Source organism: Microcaecilia unicolor, chromosome 3, assembly GCF_901765095.1.
Source record: "Microcaecilia unicolor chromosome 3, aMicUni1.1, whole genome shotgun sequence".
Classification (NCBI taxonomy): domain Eukaryota; kingdom Metazoa; phylum Chordata; class Amphibia; order Gymnophiona; family Siphonopidae; genus Microcaecilia; species Microcaecilia unicolor.
Window position 1 is genome coordinate 278,315,244 of NC_044033.1, and position 20,859 is coordinate 278,336,102.

Consider the following 20,859-nt stretch of genomic DNA (forward strand, 5'->3'; position numbering starts at 1 on the left):
CTCTGTAAGTGAAGGCTAGCGTCCGTTGGGTCATACTGTCACTGTTTCTCAGGTTTTACACCTCTGAGTGACAGACGGCTCGATGGCATCCTTTGTGTCTTTTGCTTCTCTGCTCACCTTTCGATATTCCAGCCTAATGAGGACTGCTTTGATCAATCCTACAAGTGTCTGGATTCATCTGCTGTTGATGACGAGGAAGGAAAAATGATCTTATTTGACCACTTTCTTTCCCTTGGTCACGGCAAATGAATCCAGGGTCCCTCCCTTTCTGAATTTTTCAGTCTTGTTTTATCTTCTCTAGGTGTTTAGCCTTCTAGCTCCATCGACTTCTGCTTGTTATCAGGTTCATATTTCCTGGTTGTGAGGAAGGAGTGCTATTACCTTGTTTTCCTGTTTCTCCTTGTGTTTGTTATGAAGAATACTGGCTGTCCAAGGAGCATACCATCCTATATACCAGAGCTCAGTTTAACGCTCTTTATCACCACCTGCTGGTAGATGGTCACAAGCCTCTGGATTCATCTGCTGTGACTGAAGGAAAATCAGGTAAGACATAATTTTTTCCTTTTCGCCTGTTTAATTTTATTCTTATACGCTCTAATAACTTTCTTCCACAGCTCTTTATTTTCCTCAGTACTATCTTTACTCCACCTTCTTTCTAACCTGCTACATAATCTTTTTGCAATTAAAATCCCTTGATTAAAACATGGAAATATCTTTTTCTTAGGCTTTACTTTAGTTTTTTATAGGCGCTAATCTGAAAATCTATTTAAATCATCCCACTTTATCATAAAGTTTGAAGAATCTGGCACCTTTATATTCTGACTCAGTCAAATTTTGGTCCAAAACAGTTTTACTTCAGCCTTACTCCTAGTTCAATAATAGGTTTGTTTAGAATCCCTCTTCCCCCCCCCCCCCCCATCTTGTTTCCAGTTAAAGTAAAAGACAACTTTCTGTGATCAGACCATGGTACTTCAGAGTATGTCATCTTATAAAAAGATCATTAGTGAACCTATATGCTAATAAATCTAATAAATGGTGTTTACTATGTGATAGGCAATACAGAAAAGAATAAAAAGGGCCTCCAAGGATGGAAAAACGCAAAACTTTAATGAAGGGAGATCCGACACGGGCCATGTTTCGGCGCCCAAAGCGCCTGCCTCAGGTGTCTAAAAACACATAAATATAAATATAACAATAAAATATTCATAAAACTATAAAATAGGACAGCAAAAAATGCATATATACATGTGAATATGTGCTCATCCTTATATATAAAATATAAATAATAGAGCAACACATAAAACAACAATTTAAACTATATATATAAAAAACATGCATATCTAAAAAAATTCTCATAAAAAGATATTTGTGATATACATAGTACAGCTGTTTAAACAAGAACAGCCAGTATATTTGATTTTTAGGAAAGACCTTTAAATGGATATACATAATGTTGCATAATGTGAAATATAGCTCAAGACACCTGGTATTGAAGTTGAGTGTTGAGTACCAATAAGCGTCGAGGGCGGGACAGAGGCAGAGAAGAAGAAGGAAGGGCAATGTCAGCAGCTCAGCAGAGCTCAGTGCTGCGTTCCCGGACCCTCGCTGTTTCAATAGTGGAGCGAGGGCCCGACCGCGTAGAAGGTGGGTGGCGGCGGCGACTCGGGTGGGGGAGCGTTAGACGGCGGTGTCCCTCCCTCAGAAATGCGCAGTACAGACCCTCTCTGTTCGGCCCCCCCCCCCCCCCCCGTCATCACGTATTGACGCGGGGGCGGGGCAGGGAAGGTCTCTACTGCGCATTTGCGAGTGAGTATGACACTCGCCTTTTATATATATTGATTGTTTTTATATTTGTGTGTTTTTAGACCCTTGAGGCAGGTGCTTTTGGGCGCCGACACACAGCCCGTGTCGGGTCTCCCTTCATTAAAGTTTTGCATTTTTCCAACCTTGGAGGCCCTTTTGTGCTTTTCTGAATTGCCTATTGGACTTGTGTGCTTTTGGACCCTCTCTGCTTGGCTTGTTTACTATGTGATGAAATAGCATATGGTCTCAGAAAATTCCATGTTGATAAACCCAGTAAACATTTAGCTCTAAAATAGTTTGTCGAGATTAAATCACTTTTGTTAATACAAATATTTGAAATAAAAATCCATAACATACTACCTGGTGGACAGTAAAATAGAGTGCAACATATCTGTCCTTGAAATGTTTTATCTCAGACTGTACATGCAAAAATTTACAGAGTGGGTGAAATATGCTTAGAAACTAAATCTATATAAAAAATGATATATAATTGCAATCCCTCCCCTTTTTTTTGGGGGGGGGGGATATTTGGCTCCTAGGCTATCACTGTTCAGTTTGAAGTGGTAGTGCTGACTGCTGTATGATACATAATGAAAAGTACTATCTTGCCTAAAATTTGATTCTGTTCTCTGACGTAAGCATATTCTGCCTCTTTAAGGTACATATAATCAAAAAAACCCGCGCTGTACTGAACAGCGCTGTCAGCGTGGGGCAATAACGCCCATTTGATCAAAGCTAATAGCATGCAAATTTATGTGTGCTATTAGCTTTGATCATAGGGGTAATTCTGCCGGAGGGTTGTGCCTGGGCATAGTCCTCCCGCAGAAGTTGTTTAACAAGTCTGGGTTGTCAAAAAAAAAAAAGCCTGGTCCTGTCAAACATTGCAAAGGGCTGGAGGTGTGGTGGACATCCAGACCTCAGCCACTTCCTCGTTTCCCCCCCCCCCCCCCCCCGACAGAAGAGACCTCCCCTAGTGGTCCAGCACCCCCATACCCTGAACATCCCCCCTCCGCACTTTCAAATGACGAAGAGGAAGTGGCACCTCCTTCTTCCAGGGCCGCCTCCAAAGTGGCGTACTCATAGCATTCTCCCCTCTTTCTAGTGCCACCCCAAAATGGTGATGCACTGGGTAGGGTGCTGGCATTTTGAATGCGGCGCTGGAAGGAGGAGGGAGCGCTACTACCTCCTCATCATTTGAAGATATGGAGGGGGGGGGGGGTTCAGGGCCGCTAGACTACTAGGTTCAGCTCTTCCTTCTTTCAGGAGGGGGGTTTGGGTAAGGGGGCGCTAGACCACCAGGGGAGCTCTCTGGTGGTGGTGGGGGGGGGGGGGGTTGGGTTGTCTTCCGTGGGAGGGGGGTTGTCAGACCGGGGCGGGGGCTAGTGGTCCCACTGGACCACCAGAGTCTTTTTAGAGTTTGGGGTTGGGGGCCTTGTGTTTTGCAGGGCGGGCTTAAATTTGATAGGTCCAGAGAAAATCCTGGACCTGTCAAACCTCTTCAGCTGGTCTTCCCCATTCCTCCCTTGTTCAGCAAACCCTTATGCTAGCTCTAAACTGGTGTAGGGCTTGTAGCAGGAGCAGCGTCTTTATTTGGCACACTGCTCACTGACCATAAGAGAGGACTGCAGGAGACCCTCGTTTGCATGCATTTGCATGTCAGAGCCAGAGCTAGTGAGTGCGTAGTTACATGGGTTCAGCTCTGATAATCAGGCGGTGGTATGGCTCTGTTGGCCTCTAGCACCCATGCTTGCTTTTGATCATCTGCCCTCAGTGTATATTGTTACTAGTTCTTCATTTTGCTTGTAGATTATTCTGGGGACAAAGAAGTAAACAGTTTGGTACCACATCTATTTGAAATTGAAAAGTAGCTGTATATTTTAAACTAATCTTGTGTGTTTTTCTTTTCAAGACTTTTGAAACTTTTCACTTTTTTGCCTGTTACGGAGATTGTGCATATCATGAACATGCACTGCAAAGAGCCAGAGAAGCGAGGGCCTCAGAAACGCCTTGCAGCAGAAGTAACCAAGCTTGTTCATGGAAAACAGGGACTGGAATCTGCCAAGAGGTAATGCCCACATTTAAATAATCTTATGGGCTGAGAAGAAAGGTATGACAAAGCAACTTTTTTTTTTAAAGTAGTATCTTTAAACACTTTTGTAGATGCACAACTGCACTCTACCACAACAGTGTGGATGCATTGGAGGCCATGTGTGATCAGGAGCTGCAGGAACTCTTCAGAGAAGCTCCATTCATAGAATTAATGCTTGAACCTGGAACGACAGTACTGGATGTGTGTCGCAAAACTTGTGCTATTCCAGATGGAGCCAGAGGGTAGGCAGTTGTCTCTTGCCTTTTCAGTAGTAGTAGTAATAGTAGCTGCAGTTTGTGAGATACATTCAGGTATAGTAGGTATTTCTCTGCAATTCATGGTTGTATCTAAAGCTGTGAAATCCTCCTTTGAAGTGATATATGTACTTAGCTGCAGAATGTTTTATATTCATCAGATGTGATTAGCTATGATTGTTTTCAGGCTGAATCGGAGCCAACATCATTTTAACAGAATGTGAATAGTGGGTTTACAGATTGATTGATTTCGATCAAGTGACAGTTTCTGTAAAATGAATGGGGTCAAAAATTGGGGTTGGGGAGAAAAGGGTGGAGCATGGCTGGAAATGATGCCAGGGCCATTTTTATATTTTCACATCCTTATTTTCTGTAATACTACTGTTTAATAATTAGAAAGTTGCTTGCTGTTGATGGTGTTTTTAGTACAGTTTCACAACAGTTGAAAGTTTTCACTGTGTGACGCAAGGGGGTGTTCATGTAGATCACCCTACAGAAGAGAAATGAAAATGATGTAATTAACCAGAAGACAAGACATTGACTTGTATGGAGAATGTGCTCACTAATGTTTGAAAGTAGGATTTCTAATTTGTGAATTTTGCTGGTTGATTGATTTTGTATAGGAATGTGCCAGTATCTTTGAACAGTGTTGCTTTCTTCTAGCTTTGAGATGATAACAGCTGGAGGCGTGAGTATAAATCACCACAAAGTAAGGAATCCAGAAGAGGTTCTTATCCTGGGACAGCACATACTCAAGAATGGATTATCTCTCCTTAGAATTGGAAAGAAAAACTTCTATGTTGTGAAGTGGCTTCAACTGGCACCCGAAACAGAATCTTTCAGATCATGCAAATAGAAAGTACATTTTGCCTACATAGCAAAATTGTATTACCTCTGCACTAGACATGGCTATGTTTCTCTGCTGCTGCAGTGAAGGACTTACTGTCTGCCTCACAAAGGTGGGGAGATTTCACAGTATTGCAGGTTTTCAAATGGATTTAAAATAAGCAGTCCTGTATATAATAAAAAGATGTTTATTTTCTTTTTTATTTCAAAACCTATCCCTTATATGATGTGAAGCCCAGCGCATCCTAGGATGTACTGGGTAGGGCACTGTCATTTTTGAGGCAGTGTCTTCAATGGGTTCTTTAGACTTTGTGTCTCTTGGGTCTTTGGTTTTTGGAAATGTCTTGATGAGCCTTCAGGTACCCACCTTAGTCATGCCTTTATTATTAGATTGTAAGCTCTTTGAGCAGGGACTGTTTTTTTCTTCTATGTTTGTGCAGTGCAGTGCTGCGTATGCCTTGTAGCGCTATAGAAATGCTAAATAGTAGTAGTAGTAGTATTACCAGTTCTTCAAGTGGGAGGAGAAGGAAGCTATATCCCAGTACCTTTTGTCTCTGTTAAGTGTTTGTAATTGACTAGCCCTGCTATCAGAAGTTCCCAGGAAATGGGGGGGGGGGGGGGGGGGGGGGGGGGTGAAGAAAGAGGGACTTGAAATGAAAGCCAGTTTCTCTGTTGCAGTTTCAATATGTCTTTGAAAAGCTGCATTTTTATATTGGTACCTTATTCAGCACAATTCTACATCCTATATAATAAAACTCACCCTCAACGTTCTGAGGACACTGACGTTGGTGAAGCCAAGCCACTGACGTCACTGCCTTCAACACAGGTTCGAAGGGTTCGTGGTGATGAAGCCACCGAAATCACTGTCTCTGGGCCCCGCCCTCGCGTCAAACGTTATGACGGTGAGGGCGGAGCAATGGCGTCACACATTGAGGACGGAGCAATGGCGTCAACGAACAAGGACTTAGGAGATGAAGGTGGCGTGCGTTGATGACGTGCCTTCACAATGACGAAGAGGTGGGTAGGGAGGGGGGGTTGGGGAGCAAAACCTTTCTAGCGCCCTTTTCATTTGCTCTAGAAACGGGCCTTTTTTTTACTAGTATTTCAATAGTTCTGCTGCATATTTAATTCTGACAATTGAACTGACATCATGTTACATCTCTATCAGTGTTCCTGAAGTTAAAAATTACAGGACTGTGTTTGAAGGGATCCTTTATTCCACAGAAGTTCCAAAGTACAAGAAAACCAAACAGCTTCCACAAAAAAGTCAGCCCAGGGAAAACAAGAATGGAAGGACAGTAGGTACCAGGATGTGGTGAAACAAAAGTAGTTTATTCTTCCAATACGTATACGTCCCAGCTGAACGTCCTCAACACAGACTGTGTTTCAGCATGATAGCCTTCATTAGGAGAACACTGCTGAATCCACAAGCAGAAATGCTTCACATAGGTGAAATGCAAATGACCTATGAATAAATGCTGATAAGAACTTCAATGTAAAGCAGCTGGTGTTCTCTGTGAACACTGGCAACTTTACTTTGAAGTTCTCAGCATTTATTCATAAGTTAGTCATTTGCATTTCACCTTTCTTTGTGCAGCATTTCTGCTTGTGGAGAGATGGAGCAGTGTTCTGATCATGGCTATCATGCCGAAACACAGCCTGTGGTGAGGACATTCACTTGGGACTTGTACTTTATTGGAAGAAGAATAAATTACTTTTGTTTGACCCTATCCTGGTGCCTACTACCCTGCCACTCTTGGTTTCCCTGTGTTCCAGTACACAGTACCCCCTTCTCTTCCCTTATGCTCCATAATCAAAAAGAGAAAATCTGGAGGAATCCAGTAACCTTGAAACTGGATAGGTTACACTTGTAGAAAACAGGCTTGCCCTGATCATCAGAAGGCATAACTGTCTCAATACTCCATAGTTTTGCAGTCATCAATGATCCTAAACTGTAAGGTCACAAATCTTGACACCTTTCAGGCTGTGATCCCAGACTAAGATACCATGAGGAAGAAAGTCGTCTAAGAGCTATTCAGTAACAGGCTCACCAATTCCATACCTTGCATTTTCAGCATGCTCAATTGCAGCAAACACACACAAGACCCTCCACAAGGACACCCTTTGTTTATAGTGGAGTCTGGGGTTATATGGTCCCCTCTGCTAACCACCTAGTCTCAGGCTATAATATATGGTAATTCTCTGGCCTTTCTACTTACCATAAGAAATATACCAATAGGGTTTTCTGTCTCCTTACATCCACCCCAAGCTACAGTGGACCAGCCACCCCCAAGATATGGGGTGACAGAAAAGACAAGCTATGTTTCTTCCGCGTAGAAAGTTTTTATTACTTACCAATCCAGATAATAACAAAGCAATCAGCCCAATAGCAATTTGTTATGAGAGGGAGAGAGAGATCACTGCTGTAAAAAGTTACTCACTGATAATCATCTCAGCCTCTGTCTAAATACAGTACAACACTGCTTTATATACAGTGGATTGGGCATCATTTCCTCTCCCAAGTCATACAACCTTGCAACTTCAGCTAATTTCTGTCTTACTGTATTGTTTAAATAAAATGGAAAACCCTATCTGAATGCTATGGAACACAGCATCTTATAACAAGTCCAAGGTTTCTTTCACAGGCGATTGTAGCTGCCACTTTGTTACAGGAACCTTTCCAAGACTCAGGTCTTATGAATTGTTTTGTCTGAAAAACCTCAACATGTCTTTGCCTTCAAACTGTACATTCTCAGTGTCCTTGTAGAGTCAATGGCACCAATTCTGTCAGGGAGGGGAAGCGTGCTCCTTGCTGAATCAGTATGACCTCAAACTAACAGCTCTCAGCAGAAAGTAAAAATTCAGCTTTCAGGCATTTTAAGTTTGAGCTGAGCAGTTCATGGGTCATAACTGACTTGTCAGTGGTCAGAAAAGTACAAATCAATTCACCTTTTAAGTTGGTGCCTCACTAACTTGGAAGAATCCACTCTTCAACATGAGAAGCTCTATGCATGCCATCTGTGTAGCAGGAATCCACAACCAATGAGCCAGCAGCTTAAGTAGGAGAGTCAAACTGCACAAGTGGGTTCTCAGCAAGACAGCAGCAGCTCAAATAATTTTTTGTTAGGGAATTCCAGTAATAGACCTTTTTCACACTGAATTGCAACCAACAATGTAAAGTGTTTTACCTAGTAACATAGTAAATGATGGCAGATAAAGAGTTGCACAGTCCATCCAGTCTGCCCAATAGGATAAACTTATAGTATGCTATAACTATAGTAACTATTCATCTATATCATTGCTTGGTGACAGATACATTTTCCATTCCTTGGAACAGGGGGGACTCAACCCATTTCCTCCAACCCCAGTCAAAAAATTAATTCAGGAAGTAGTACAAGATTTAGCACAGTTCATTCTCATAATCCTTCACTGGCCACAGGAGGTCTGGCTCCATTGCTTTGATGGTATTACAAGATTATCCTATTCAGAATGGGGGTTCTTGTAGACCTCAAATTGATGCAGACCCATTATCCCACCCCCTATCCCCTCTGAGAAATTAGAAGATGCCCAGCCTGGAGTTGAGAAGCATGAAAGACGGGGCACATGCCCAATGAAGAATACTAATCAGTATTAGGTATGTGAGAGCAATGGTCTGGGCCAAGATCCATTGGGTGATTTCACTTTAAGTGTGTTTTTATTAGCCTGAAGACTATGGCAAATCCTAATTCTGTACAAGCAGCAGCATGTTCTCTGTCCCCCAGCACTGAAAGCCAGTCTCCCCTGCTTGTTATATGAAAATGTGTCAAATACAGAGTCATCATGAATGACAGCCGGACCGGATGAGACGGTCCATGGACCACTGGTGCATAACTACATCTCACAGTAAATGAATGTCACATCCTTCCCTCTGCCTTGAAAAAAGCATAGGTATTATCAAATAAAACCTTGTCACATATTACCAATAAAAAGGAAAAATTAGTTCTTATGTGATAATTTTCTTTCCATTAGTCCCAACAGATTAATCCAGAGACTTGTAGGTTATGTCCCTCTACCAGCAGATGGAGATAGAGAACTTCAGAGAGAGCTGTATGTGGTCATGTGCAGCCAGCTTCTCTTCAGTATGTTGATACCAAAGCAGTGGAAAATTCTGCAATTCCAAACATCGAATACTCTCTTGCCTCCATATACAAAACTTGAACCCTCAAGCGGGAGGCGGTGGTAAGCCACCGGAGTGGAACCGCAATGTCCTCAACTTCTTCATTTTCTCTCTCTTTTTTTTTTTTTTGAAGGAAAAAACCAAATGCAGGAACCTTCCCAGAACTGGAAATGAAACTCTAAACTTGAATGAACTGCAGAAAACTGTCTCAGAAAGGGTGGGGCTCTGGATTGATCTGTTGGGACTAATAGAAAAACAATTATCAGGTATGATTAATTTTTCCTCCATAGCATCCCACAGATCAAGCTAGAGACTTGTGGGATGTACCAAAGCAGTTCTCAAGAAGGGCAGGAAAATTCTGCCCCAGAAGAAAGGACAGAAGTCCCAAATGCAGCATTCTGAGGGGCTGCCACGTCTAACTGATAATGTTTAGTAAAGGAATTGACTGAAGCCCACTTGGCCACCCTGCAATGTCCTCTAGAGAAAACCAAACAAACTTCAGCATGGTAAGCTGCTTGTGTCCTCGTGGAGTGTGCTTGTGCTTGCAAGTAAGCCAAAATTATCACCTCCTGCACCCAATGTGCCACTGTGGCCTTGGATGCCATGTCTTCTTTCTTGTGGCCAGCATGAAGGACAAACATATGGCCAGAATGGCAGAAGTCATTAGTGACCTCCAAGTAGCACATAAGAATGCGATGAACATCCAGGTACCGCAGGGCCCAGAATTTGGAGGGGTAGTCCTCCTGGTGAAATGCCAACAACACCAGAGCCTGGTTCAGATGAAAACAGGATACCACCTTGGGCAAAAAAAGATGGCACCGTCCGAATGCAAACTCCCACTTCCTTGAAACGGAGAAGAGGGTCTCTGCACGATAATGACACCCGCCGGACAGAGGCAACAGCCACCAGAAAGACACTTTTTAAAGTGAGATCTTTCAAAGACAAATGATGTAAAGGCTCAAAGGGTGGCTGCTGCATTGTCCACAGAACAAGGTTCAGGTTCCATGTCAGGGACACCGGTAGCTGAGGTGGGCGCAGGTGGTTGATCCGGAGGAAGCGAACGACATCCGGGTGTGCTGCTAATGAAGAGCCCTGAAGGCGACCCTGAAAGCAAGCCAAAGCTGACACTTGAACCTTCAAGGTGCTCAAGAAAAGTGACTTCAGGCCTGCCTATAAGAATCCAACACCAATTCAAGATATCTATGAATCTTATTCTTGTATGTCTACTACTTTGGTTTATATATACCATCATCAATTTTTCTTTTATTTGAGGAAAAGCATTTTTTATGTATTATATAAATTTTGAAAAGTGCTCAGTTCGCCCATCAGCACTATTCCGATTGAGGATGGAGTTCCCATTTGCGGCTTCCTCCTGAAGAAGACATAATGAAACTCAGCTGATCTATGCGATTAAATGACTATCCAATAATACGCACCACCAAGATTGAGTTGAGGATTTAAAGCAAGGACTGTTTGAATTACACAGATTGTGACACTGTTTTCATAATTTGTTTGATTTGGTGATACTACACGATGAATTACACTCTGAACTGAGTTAACAGAGACAATCAACACTTTGGCGGGACATGAAAATTTACAGATAAGTCATTTATCTTTATCTTTGCTGTAAATGGATACATCTTTATGAGACTACATAGATCTAGATTTGATTACTTTGGTATCAACATAAAAAATCTTTTGTAGAAGATTCCTCAATATATTGGAGAAGCATCTTACTGCATGCTAATTACCTAATTGAGAATAATTTTGTTGTTAGGGGATTTACCTATTTTGAAAAGACCATTTTACTAGCAGGCTTAATATGATCAAGCAGTATGTTGTAATTTTAGTGATTAACCACAGGGGTACCTACTATTAGATGTGGGTTAATTTTCAGATATAAAATTGAGGGCAAAGAAAATAGTCTCCCAATATTTGAGAACGCTGAAGTGAGATGATGGTTCTCTACTCAGCCAGTCACTTTTAATATGACTGATGGGCGAACTGAGCACTTTTCAAATTTTATATAATAAAAAATGTTTTTCCCCAAATAAAAATCAACAAAAGTAAAAGAAAAATTGATGATGGTATATATAAACCAAAGTAGTAGGCATATAAAAATAAGATTCATAGATATCTTGAATTGGTGTTGAATTAGTAAGAGATATATTTATAATTGGTATATTCCCTATCTCTCTATATATATTGTAATACTTCCTATAAGAATGTCAGAATAGCCTATAATGAAGTTGAGACTGCAGGGATGCCCGAAGAACACCATGCTTCAAACATATGCCAGACCCTCACATACCCTGTGAAATTGGAGCATTTCCTGGCCTGCAGCATGGTCGTAATAGCTGTGTCCATGTAACCCTTCTTTCTTAAACGCTTCTCCTGAAGGGTCAGGCTGTAAGACCAAAGAGGGAGGGACTCCATTTGTACTGGACCCTGCAGCAGGATACTGTACTGGTTGCCCAGATGCAGTGGACGATCCATCAGTAGGCAGATCATGTCTGCATACCACGGGCATCGGGGCCAGTCCGGTGCCACTAGTATCACCGGTCTGGGATGCATCGATTCCCTCTGAACCGAACTCCCTATGCTGAAGAAGTGGGGTACTTTGGTGTTTTCCCTGCTGACTATCTGGCCCTTCTCTGGCCTCCCCCAGCAGGCTTTGATCAGCTTGAACGCCTGTGGTGAAAGTTCCCATTTGCCCGGGTCCAGCATGGTCCGACTGAGGAATTCCACTTGCACATTTGCCAACCCTGAAATGTGTACCACCGAGAGAAGTGCCATATGCATCTCTGTCCAGTGGCGTGGGAGTTCCGCCTCCTGTACCTGTTCATGTAAGCCACTGCTGTAGCATTGTCTGACAGGACCCACATGGGGCACCCCTGTAGGATGTTCAGAAACACCCGGAGCACTAAGCAAATTTCCTGTAGCCAGCCGGTTGATGGACCAGGATGCTTCCACTGAGAACCATGTCTCCTGGGTCGTTCGACCAAGGCAAAGAGCTCCCCAACCAAACTGACAGGCATCTATGGTAACTACCACCAATTTGGGCAAAGCAACAGTGTAACTCTGTTGTAGATTCGCTGGAGACATCCACCACTGCATCGATCTTGCCTTCGGTGTCCATAGCACTCTAACTAGATTGTCCTCCAAGGGCTAACTGAAGAGTAAAGGTATGGAAAACAGGTGTGAGGATGTTATAATGCTGTTATATCGCTCCATGGTGCGACTGCACCTTGAGTATTATGTTCAATTCTGGTCGCCGCATCTCAAGAAAGATATAGCAGAGTTGGAGTGCTGCGAAGGGCGACTAAAATGATAGTGGGGATGGGACGACTTCCCTATGAAGAAAGACTAAGGAGGCTAGGGCTTTTCAGCTTGGAGAAGAGATGGCTGAGGGGAGACATGATAGAGGTATATAAAATAATGAGTGGAGTGGAACAGGTGGATGTGAAGCGTCTGTTCACGTTTTCCAAAAATACTAGGACTAGGGGGCATGCGATGAAACTACAGTGTAGTAAATTTAAAACAAATCAGAGAAAAGTTTTCTTCACCCAACGCATAATTAAACTCTGGAATTCGTTGCCAGAGAACGTGGTGAAGGCGGTTGGCAGAGTTTAAAAAGGGGTTAGACTGTTTCCTAAAGGACAAGTTTATAAACCACTACTAAATGGACTTGGGAAAAATCCACAATTCCAAGAATAACATGTATAGAATGTTTGTATGTTTGGGAAGCTTGCCAGGTGCCCTTGGCCTGGATTGGCCGCTGTCATGGACAGGATGCTGGGCTCAATGGAACCTTAGTCATTTCCCAGTGTGGCATTACTTATGTACATGTGATTCCTGGCCTACGTCACGTCCAACGTGGCCACTATGGATCCCAATACTTGCACTTCCCGGGCCCGGGGTGCCAACTTTTGGAGAAGACTCTCCAGTTGGCCCTGGAGACAACAACAACAACAATCATTTCTAAAGCGCTACTAGGGTTACGCAGCGCTGTACAATTCAAACATAGAAGGACAGTCCCTGCTCAAAGAGCTTACAATCTAAACGACAAGAGAACAAACTAAGGACAAGTGAACAATCTAGAGGACGAGTGAACAGTTAATCTGATAGGGTGGATAGATTGGAGTATTTTATATTTCTCGAGCGGTTAGGCGCCGAAGGCAGCGTTGAAGAGGTGAGTTTTAAGCAGAGATTTGAAGATGGGTAGGGAGGGGGCCTGGCGTATGGGTAAAGGAAGATTATTCCAGGCATAGGGTGAGGCAAGGCAGAATGAGCGGAGCCTGGAGTTGGCAGTAGTGGAGAAGGGTACTGAGAGAAGGGCTTTGTCCTGTGAGCGGAGGTTGCGGGCGGGAACATAGGGGGAGATGAGGGTGGAGAGGTAGTGAGGAGCCGCGGCCTGAGTGCATTTGTAGGTAAGGAGGAGGAGCTTGAATTGTATGCGATATCTGATCGGAAGCCAATGAAGTGATTTGAGGAGAGGGGTGGTGTGAGTATAACGGTTTTGGCGGAATATAAGACGTGCAGCAGCGTTCTGAATGGATTGAAGGGGGGATAGATGGCAGAGTGGGAGGCCGGTGAGGAGTAAGTTGCAGTAATCGAGGCGAGAGGTAATGAGAGCGTGGACGAGAGTTCTGGTGGTATGCTCAGAGAGGAAAGGGCGAATTTTGCTGATATTGAGGAGGAAGAAGCGACAGGTCTTGGCAGTCTGTTGGATATGCGCAGAGAAGGAGAGGGAGGAGTCGAAGGTGACTCCGAGGTTGCGGGCAGATGGGACGGGGAGGATGAGGGTGTTATCAACAGAGAAAGAGAGTGGAGGAAGAGGAGAAGTGGGTTTAGGAGGAAAGACAAGGAGCTCGGTCTTGGACATGTTCAGCTTCAGGTGGCGGTTGGACATCCATGCCGCAATGTCGGATAAACAGGCCGATACCTTGGCCTGAGTCGCCGCAGTGATGTCAGGTGTGGAGAGGTATAGCTGGGTGTCATCAGCATAAAGATGATACTGAAAACCATGAGACGAGATCAGTGAGCCCAGTGAAGAGGTGTAGATTGAGAAGAGAAGGGGTCCAAGGACAGAACCCTGGGGAACTCCAACAGATAGTGGGATGGGAGTGGAGGAAGATCCATGGGAGTGTACCCTGAAGGTGCGGTGGGAGAGATAAGAGGAGAACCATGAGAGGACAGGGCCTTGGAACCCAAAAGAGGACAGCGTGGCAAGAAGTAAGTCATGATTGACAGTGTCAAACGCGGCGGAAAGATCGAGGAGGATGAGGATGGAGTAGTGACCTCTGGATTTGGCCAGGAGCAGGTCATTGCAAACTTTAGAGAGTGCCGTTTCAGTCGAGTGCAGAGGGCGAAAACCGGATTGAAGTGGATCGAGGATGGCGTAAGAGGAGAGAAAATCAAGGCAGCGGCTATGAACGGCGAACTCAAGTATTTTGGAAAGGAAGGGTAAAAGAGAAATGGGGCGGTAGTTGGAGGGGGAGGTAGGGTCAAGTGAAGGTTTTTTGAGGAGAGGTGTGACAATGGCGTGCTTGAAGGTGTCGGGGACAGTTGCAGTGGAGAGAGAGAGGTTGAGGATGCGACAGATGGCGGAGGTGACGGTATGGGAGATGGTGTTGAGTAGGTTGGTGGGGATGGGATCAGAGGAACAGGTGGTGCATTTCGAGGAGGAAAGAAGGCGGGAAGTTTCATCCTCGGTGATCTCAGGGAAGGAGGAGAAAGAGACCTGGGTAGGTTGGATGGGGGAGAGGGTTAGAGGGTGAAGAGGAGGTGGTGGCTTGGTCGTGAACTCAAGGTTGATTTTTTGCACTTTGTCGCGGAAGTAGTCGGCCAGTGATTGAGGAGAGAGAGTGGGGGGAGTAGGAGCGGGGGGCACTTTTAGGAGGGAGTTAAGGGTGGTGAAGAGACGACGAGGGTTGGAGCTGAGAGAATTGGTCAATTGGGTGTAATAGTCCTGTTTTGCACGGAATAGGGAGGAGTGGAGGGAGGATAGCATGAATTTGTAGTGGAGGAAGTCTGGAAGGGTACGAGATTTCCTCCAGAGGCGCTCAGCGGATTGGGTGCAGGAGCGAAGGTGACGGATGCAAGGAGTCAGCCAGGGCTGGGGATTGGTGCGTTTTGTGGGACGGGAGATTGAAGGTGCGAGGGTATCCAATGCAGAGGAGAGAGCGGTATTGTAAGCGGAGACCGCTTTGTCGACAGTTGCGGAGGACGTGATGGAGGGGAGGAGATTAGAGATAGTAGATGATAAGGTGGAGGGGTCAATAGCCTGGAGGTTCCTGGAGGTGGTGGTTAAAGTTGGACGGGGTGAAGGGGGGGGGGTGAAGAAGTGTGAATGTGATCAGGTGATGGTCGGAGAGAGGAAGAGCTGAGACGTGGAAATTGGAGGGTGAGCCGGAGGAGGAGAGGACGAGGTCAAGACAATGGCCGTCACGGTGAGTAGGGGTGGTGGAGCACAGCTGGAGGTTGAAGGAGGATGTTAGGGTGAGGAACTTAGAAGCATGGGGGTCGGATAGGTCATCAGCATGTACGTTAAAGTCTCCGAGAATGAGGGACGGAGATGAGGGGTCAAGAAAGACAGAGAGCCAAGCATCGAAGTCGGTAAGGAAGGAAGGGAAGGATTTATCAGGGGGGCGGTAAATGACTGCCACTCTGAGTGGTAATGGGTGGAATAGCCGGATGGAATGGGCTTCAAAGGATGAGAAGCAGTGAGACTGCGGAAGGTGGAGGGGTTGGAAACTACAGGAGGGTGAGAGTAATAGCCCAACACCTCCGCCGCGGCCAACTGGGTGGGGCGTGTGGGAGAAGAGATAGCCCCCATGGCAGAGGGCTGCAACTGAGGCAGAGTCTTCCGGGGAGATCCAGGTTTCGGTTAGGGCGAGCAGTTGAAGGGAGCGAGAGATAAAGAGATCGTGGGTGAGAGGCAGTTTGTTGCAGACTGAGTGGGCATTCCACAAAGCGCATGAGAAGGGGAGGGAGAAGGAGGGGAATAGAGACGAGATTGGAGACGTCCCGGGATCGTTCGCAGGGATAGGACGGGGACAGGTGAGGGGGACCTGGATTAGGGTTGATGTCTCCCGCGGACGAAGTCTGCATGCTGTCAGCAGGGACACTGTCCAGGTCTGCGTGTCAAAGATCACGCCCAGGTACTCGCAACAACTGCAATGGCGTAAGGTGGCATTTTGGCAGATTGATCACCCAGCCTAGAGAATACAGAAGGCTGATCACTCTGTCCATTGCCGTTAGGCTCTCTTTGTGGGATGGCACCCGAATTAGCCAGTCATCCAAATGGGGGTGCTCTTGAACCCCTTCTTCTGAAGCGTCACTGCGACCACAATGATCTTTGAAAAAGCCATGGGGTGCTGTAGCAAGCCTGAAGGGCATTGTCTGAAACTGGAAGTGCTGACAGTACCGCAAACCGCAGAAAGCGTTGATGAGGGAGCCTAATTGGTATGTGCATATATGCCTCTTTTAGGTCAAGAGCTGCCAAGAATTCTTCCGGTTGCACTGTTGCAGTGACCGATCACAAGGTTTCCATTCTGAAGTTCCGGATTCACAAGGCCCTGTTTACGGCCTTGATATCCAACACAGGATGGAGAGGGCCCCCTAGTCCTAGTATTTTTGGAAAGAGTAAACAAGTGAATCACGTCTACTTGTTCTTTTCTACTCATTATTTTATAGATCTCTATCGTATCTCCCCTCAGCCTTCTCTTCTCCAAGCTGAAGAGCCCTTGCTGCTTTAGCCTTTCCTCATAGGGAAGTTGTCCCATCCCCGTTATCATTTTATCATATCTCTGAAGTTCTCTTTCTCCATCTGCTGGTAGAGGGACATAACCCACAAGTTTCTGGATTGATCTGTGGGATGCTATGGAAGTAAGAAACTGTCTTCTGTGGTACAAAAGTGTTGTAAGGCTGAAATTAAACTGATTATGTTAATAAAAACCTAAAGTGTGCATGTCAGTAAACATGCGAGTGTCTTTCACGAAATCACTTTTATTTACAATAACAACATAAATAGCTCAAACTTACATCTGGCATCACTCTAAAAAGTCCTCAACAGCTGACTGAAGGTTCATCACTTAACAGCCAGCAAAAAACCCTGCACAATGTGTGTACAAGAAGCAATATATGCATTCTATATAATCACCTTAATTACAAACCGCTCTTACATAGTAACAGTGGGTCCCTTTTACAAAGCTGCGGCAAAAGGGAGTCTGCGCTGGCATTAGCATATGTTTTTAATGCATGCCAAGGCCCCCTTTTACCATAGCGGGTAAAAGGCAGGTCTTTGTTTTTTTTTAGGAAATGGCCATGCGGCAAATGAAGCACTTGCAGCGCGGCCATTTCGGGGGGGGGGGGGGGAGCACATACTAAATATCCATTGAGGTGGTGGTAGGGGTTCCCATGCTAACCTGGTGGTAACCACACAGCGTGTGGCACTGCCTGATTACCTCCAGGTACATACCAGCGCTATAAAAAGATTTTTGTAGTGCTGGATATGACATGCACAGGGGTGGGAACTACTGCCAGTCTGTTGTGTTATATTCTCCACTGTTTTTTTTTTTTTACTAATTATGCACACTAGGTCTTCTGTCATACAGCTGCACCTCTGTTTCATAAATCTATTGTGCCCACCCCCATCTCCAAAATACCCGTGCAGCCCCCATAGACAGGCCATCCTGCCTCATCTGAGAGAATTAAAGTTCCAGCATAGCTGTGTATTTATTTATTATGTGATGACCCACTTCATTTCAAGCCTTGTAAAATGGGAACAGGATACGGTGAGAAGGTAAATCGTATATTTTATTATATTTTTTTTTTTCACAGTTCACATGCAACGCTTGTTAGTTCTTTATCATTCTGTTTTTGAGATGCAATAATAGATACTGCCCATATATATAAAAAATTTCTAAGGTCACATTTTTTAAGGTCAAAAATTTTTTTAAGGCCATTAAATATTTTTTTAAGGTCACTATTAATTTATGAAATATTTGTTTGATAAAGTTAAGAATAATTAACTTGGATTAGATTCTTTTTTTAATATTGATTCTATTTTAATTAGTTTTGACATGACTTACTTTACATGTTTTATTGCTCAATGCATTTAATAATTATTAGATATATATATATTACTGTGTGCACATTTAATTTTCTGTCTCACAATTTATTAATTTATCATTGTTATGTTTTTAGAAGTATTACTGTTTTTGATATGAGAGAGGCTAGTTCAGTTCAGATTTGGTTTTATGATAATTCGGTTATATCTCTTTGCAAATATGTGATTGTTTTAGTTGTTTGTATTATGGTTTTTATTTTATTACATGCTATTATTTATTGTATTTTGTATGTGTTTTTATTTGTATAGACTCCTGACGCAGGTCTGTATGGCCGAAACGCAGCTGTGTTGAGTCCTTTTCTCCCTGCTATCCTTTGGCTAATAAAGTTTGCTCAATTTTTAACTATAGTGTCGTCTTTTTTAAGCTATTTTTTACTTTTTCATGTACTATTTGTATTTTTAAATACGAATTGGATGATATATTTTATTTTTATCAATACTATATATTTTATATAATTTTTTATTTTTGTGAGTCATCTTCGCTGTGCTTTTTCTTGTTATTTTCTTGCGAAGACTTGTTTCTTCTGTTTTTGTGCTATACTCCCCACCATGGCCGAAACTGAACAAATGTGTAGTTCTGTGCTTCTATAAAACCACCACATTTTAAAAAAGTGTAGAATAAAATGACTCTAATGGTGTCATATCTTGGTTTAAAATCTTGCCTCTTGTGTTGAAGTTTTCCTAATATACTTTTTTTTTTTTTGTTACATTTGTACCCTGCGCTTTCCCACTCATGGCAGGCTCAATGCGGCTTACATATTGTATACAGGTACTTATTTGTACCTGGGGCAATGGAGGGTTAAGTGACTTGCCCAGAGTCACAAGGAGCTGCCTGTGTCTGAAGTGGGAATTGAAGTTCCTCAGTTCCCCAGGACCAAAGTCCACCACCCTAACCACTAGGCCACTCCTCCACTTTGTCATGGAGGGTCCGATATTCAGCCAGCGGTGATGAGCATTTTGCTTACCCCTGACTGAGTTATTCCCAAATATTCAAAGCTAGGCCCTATCTGGGCTTCAGCTTTGAATATCTGGTTATTTTTGAGCTGGCTAACACATGGACTATTAAGTCGATGTTCAGCACTTAAGCAGACATGGATTAGCGTATAAAGATAGGACAGACTTTTATGTGGTCCCATTTATGCACTAAGTCTGGCCACTTAAGGGCTGCATATTAGCACTTAAGCGCCCAAGTGCTGACTCTGCCCCTGGAACACCCCCAACATAGTCATCTTTGAGTTCGGCGCTAACCGCAAATTTCAGCAGCACTTAGCCAGTTAAGTGCTCCTGAAAATTAGAGGCTAGCCCCAATCAAACAATTTAACCAGTCAGCGGCCAGCTAAATTGCTCTGAATATCGACCCCAGAGAATTCAAGTAGCTTGCTGTCAAATGGCAGAAATGTCTTCAGGCTCCTTGACATGAGGTGCTGTTCTGGGCTGCTTTTCATGCCCTCTGTTGGCGTGTTCCATCAACGTAGTATAGCTTTCCATGGGTCTTCACCATCCCTTTTTGCTTTCTTGATTAGGTTCTTCACTATCTTCATAGCGAATTCAGCTTTGCCGTTGTCTAGTGGGTGTCTTGATATAGTAACGTGTTCAAACCCCCACTGAACAGAAAAGTTTTTAAATTGTATGCAAGTAAATTGAGTGCTGTTATCTGAGATCACTTGATCAGGTCGACATAATGTGCAAATTGTACCTTGCAGTACGTGATTGTGGCTTCAGCAGACATGTCTGGGAGCAGTTCATTTTACCAGAAATCTGAATAGTGATCCAATATGAACAGGAACTTTTTCCCAGAAAGGTTAAATAAGTTCATGCTGACAATCTGCCAAGGCCATACTGGTATGTCATGTGATATCATTGTTCCTGCTGCTTAGGTACATATTCATTGCAGGTGGAACAAGTGCTCACAATGTCTTTGATCTCACCTTACAGTAAAGGTTATCATGAGCCAACCGGTAACATGCTTCACCACCAATGTGGCTAGAATGTATTCATTTTAGCATTGATTTGGGTATAATAACCCTGGACCCTTTTTGTAGAATGCCATTGTGTATGCTTATTTCATTCCTGAACAATATTCCTTAAATTCAGCTCGTGTTTCCTCCTCTGAATCTTGCTACCCAGTCAGGCCTACAGACCTCAGTGCTTGCAAAGTCTTATCTCTCGTAGTATTGCTGTAAGATCTGATTCAGCCTCCAGTCTGTGAAATTCAGATAATCTGCCTGGTTGATTTGTGCAATGTCACTTGGTTTTCGATGCACCCAACAAACCCTGAGATGTTCAGTATCAGTTGTTCTGTCCCCCATTTGCATGGAAGTAGGGAATTGGGTTGTGCTGTTGAGCTACAAACCCCTGTAATCCTGTAGTGCCCTGTGATAGGATCTTTCAGAGCACATGTCCAGCTCCCTGTGTCTTTTGGGAATCTTTCTATTGGCTTGCCTTGTTCTCTATGCATGCTGGGCTAGTTGCCCCCCCCCCCTTCTCTCTCCATTGGGTCTGTAGAATTAATCTGCAGCATATCTTCTCTGTGAACTGAAACTACCTATGCTGTATTTTGCTGTGTGACCCCCTTCAA

At 43.9% G+C, this 20,859-nt stretch overlaps 1 protein-coding gene across 2 annotated transcripts in view; it reads left to right on the forward strand.

The window, feature by feature from the left end:
* The window catches only part of YARS2 (tyrosyl-tRNA synthetase 2), a 32,135-nt gene extending 26,767 nt beyond the window's left edge, over positions 1-5,368 (forward strand). For both annotated transcript variants that reach the window (XM_030198114.1, XM_030198113.1), the window contains 3 exons: positions 3,713-3,868; positions 3,964-4,134; positions 4,810-5,368. In XM_030198114.1, the coding sequence (XP_030053974.1) occupies positions 3,713-3,868; positions 3,964-4,134; positions 4,810-5,002 (520 nt within the window). In that variant the 3' untranslated portion in view covers positions 5,003-5,368. The remainder of the gene's footprint in view (positions 1-3,712; positions 3,869-3,963; positions 4,135-4,809) is intronic.
* The last annotated feature ends 15,491 nt before the right edge of the window (positions 5,369-20,859 follow it).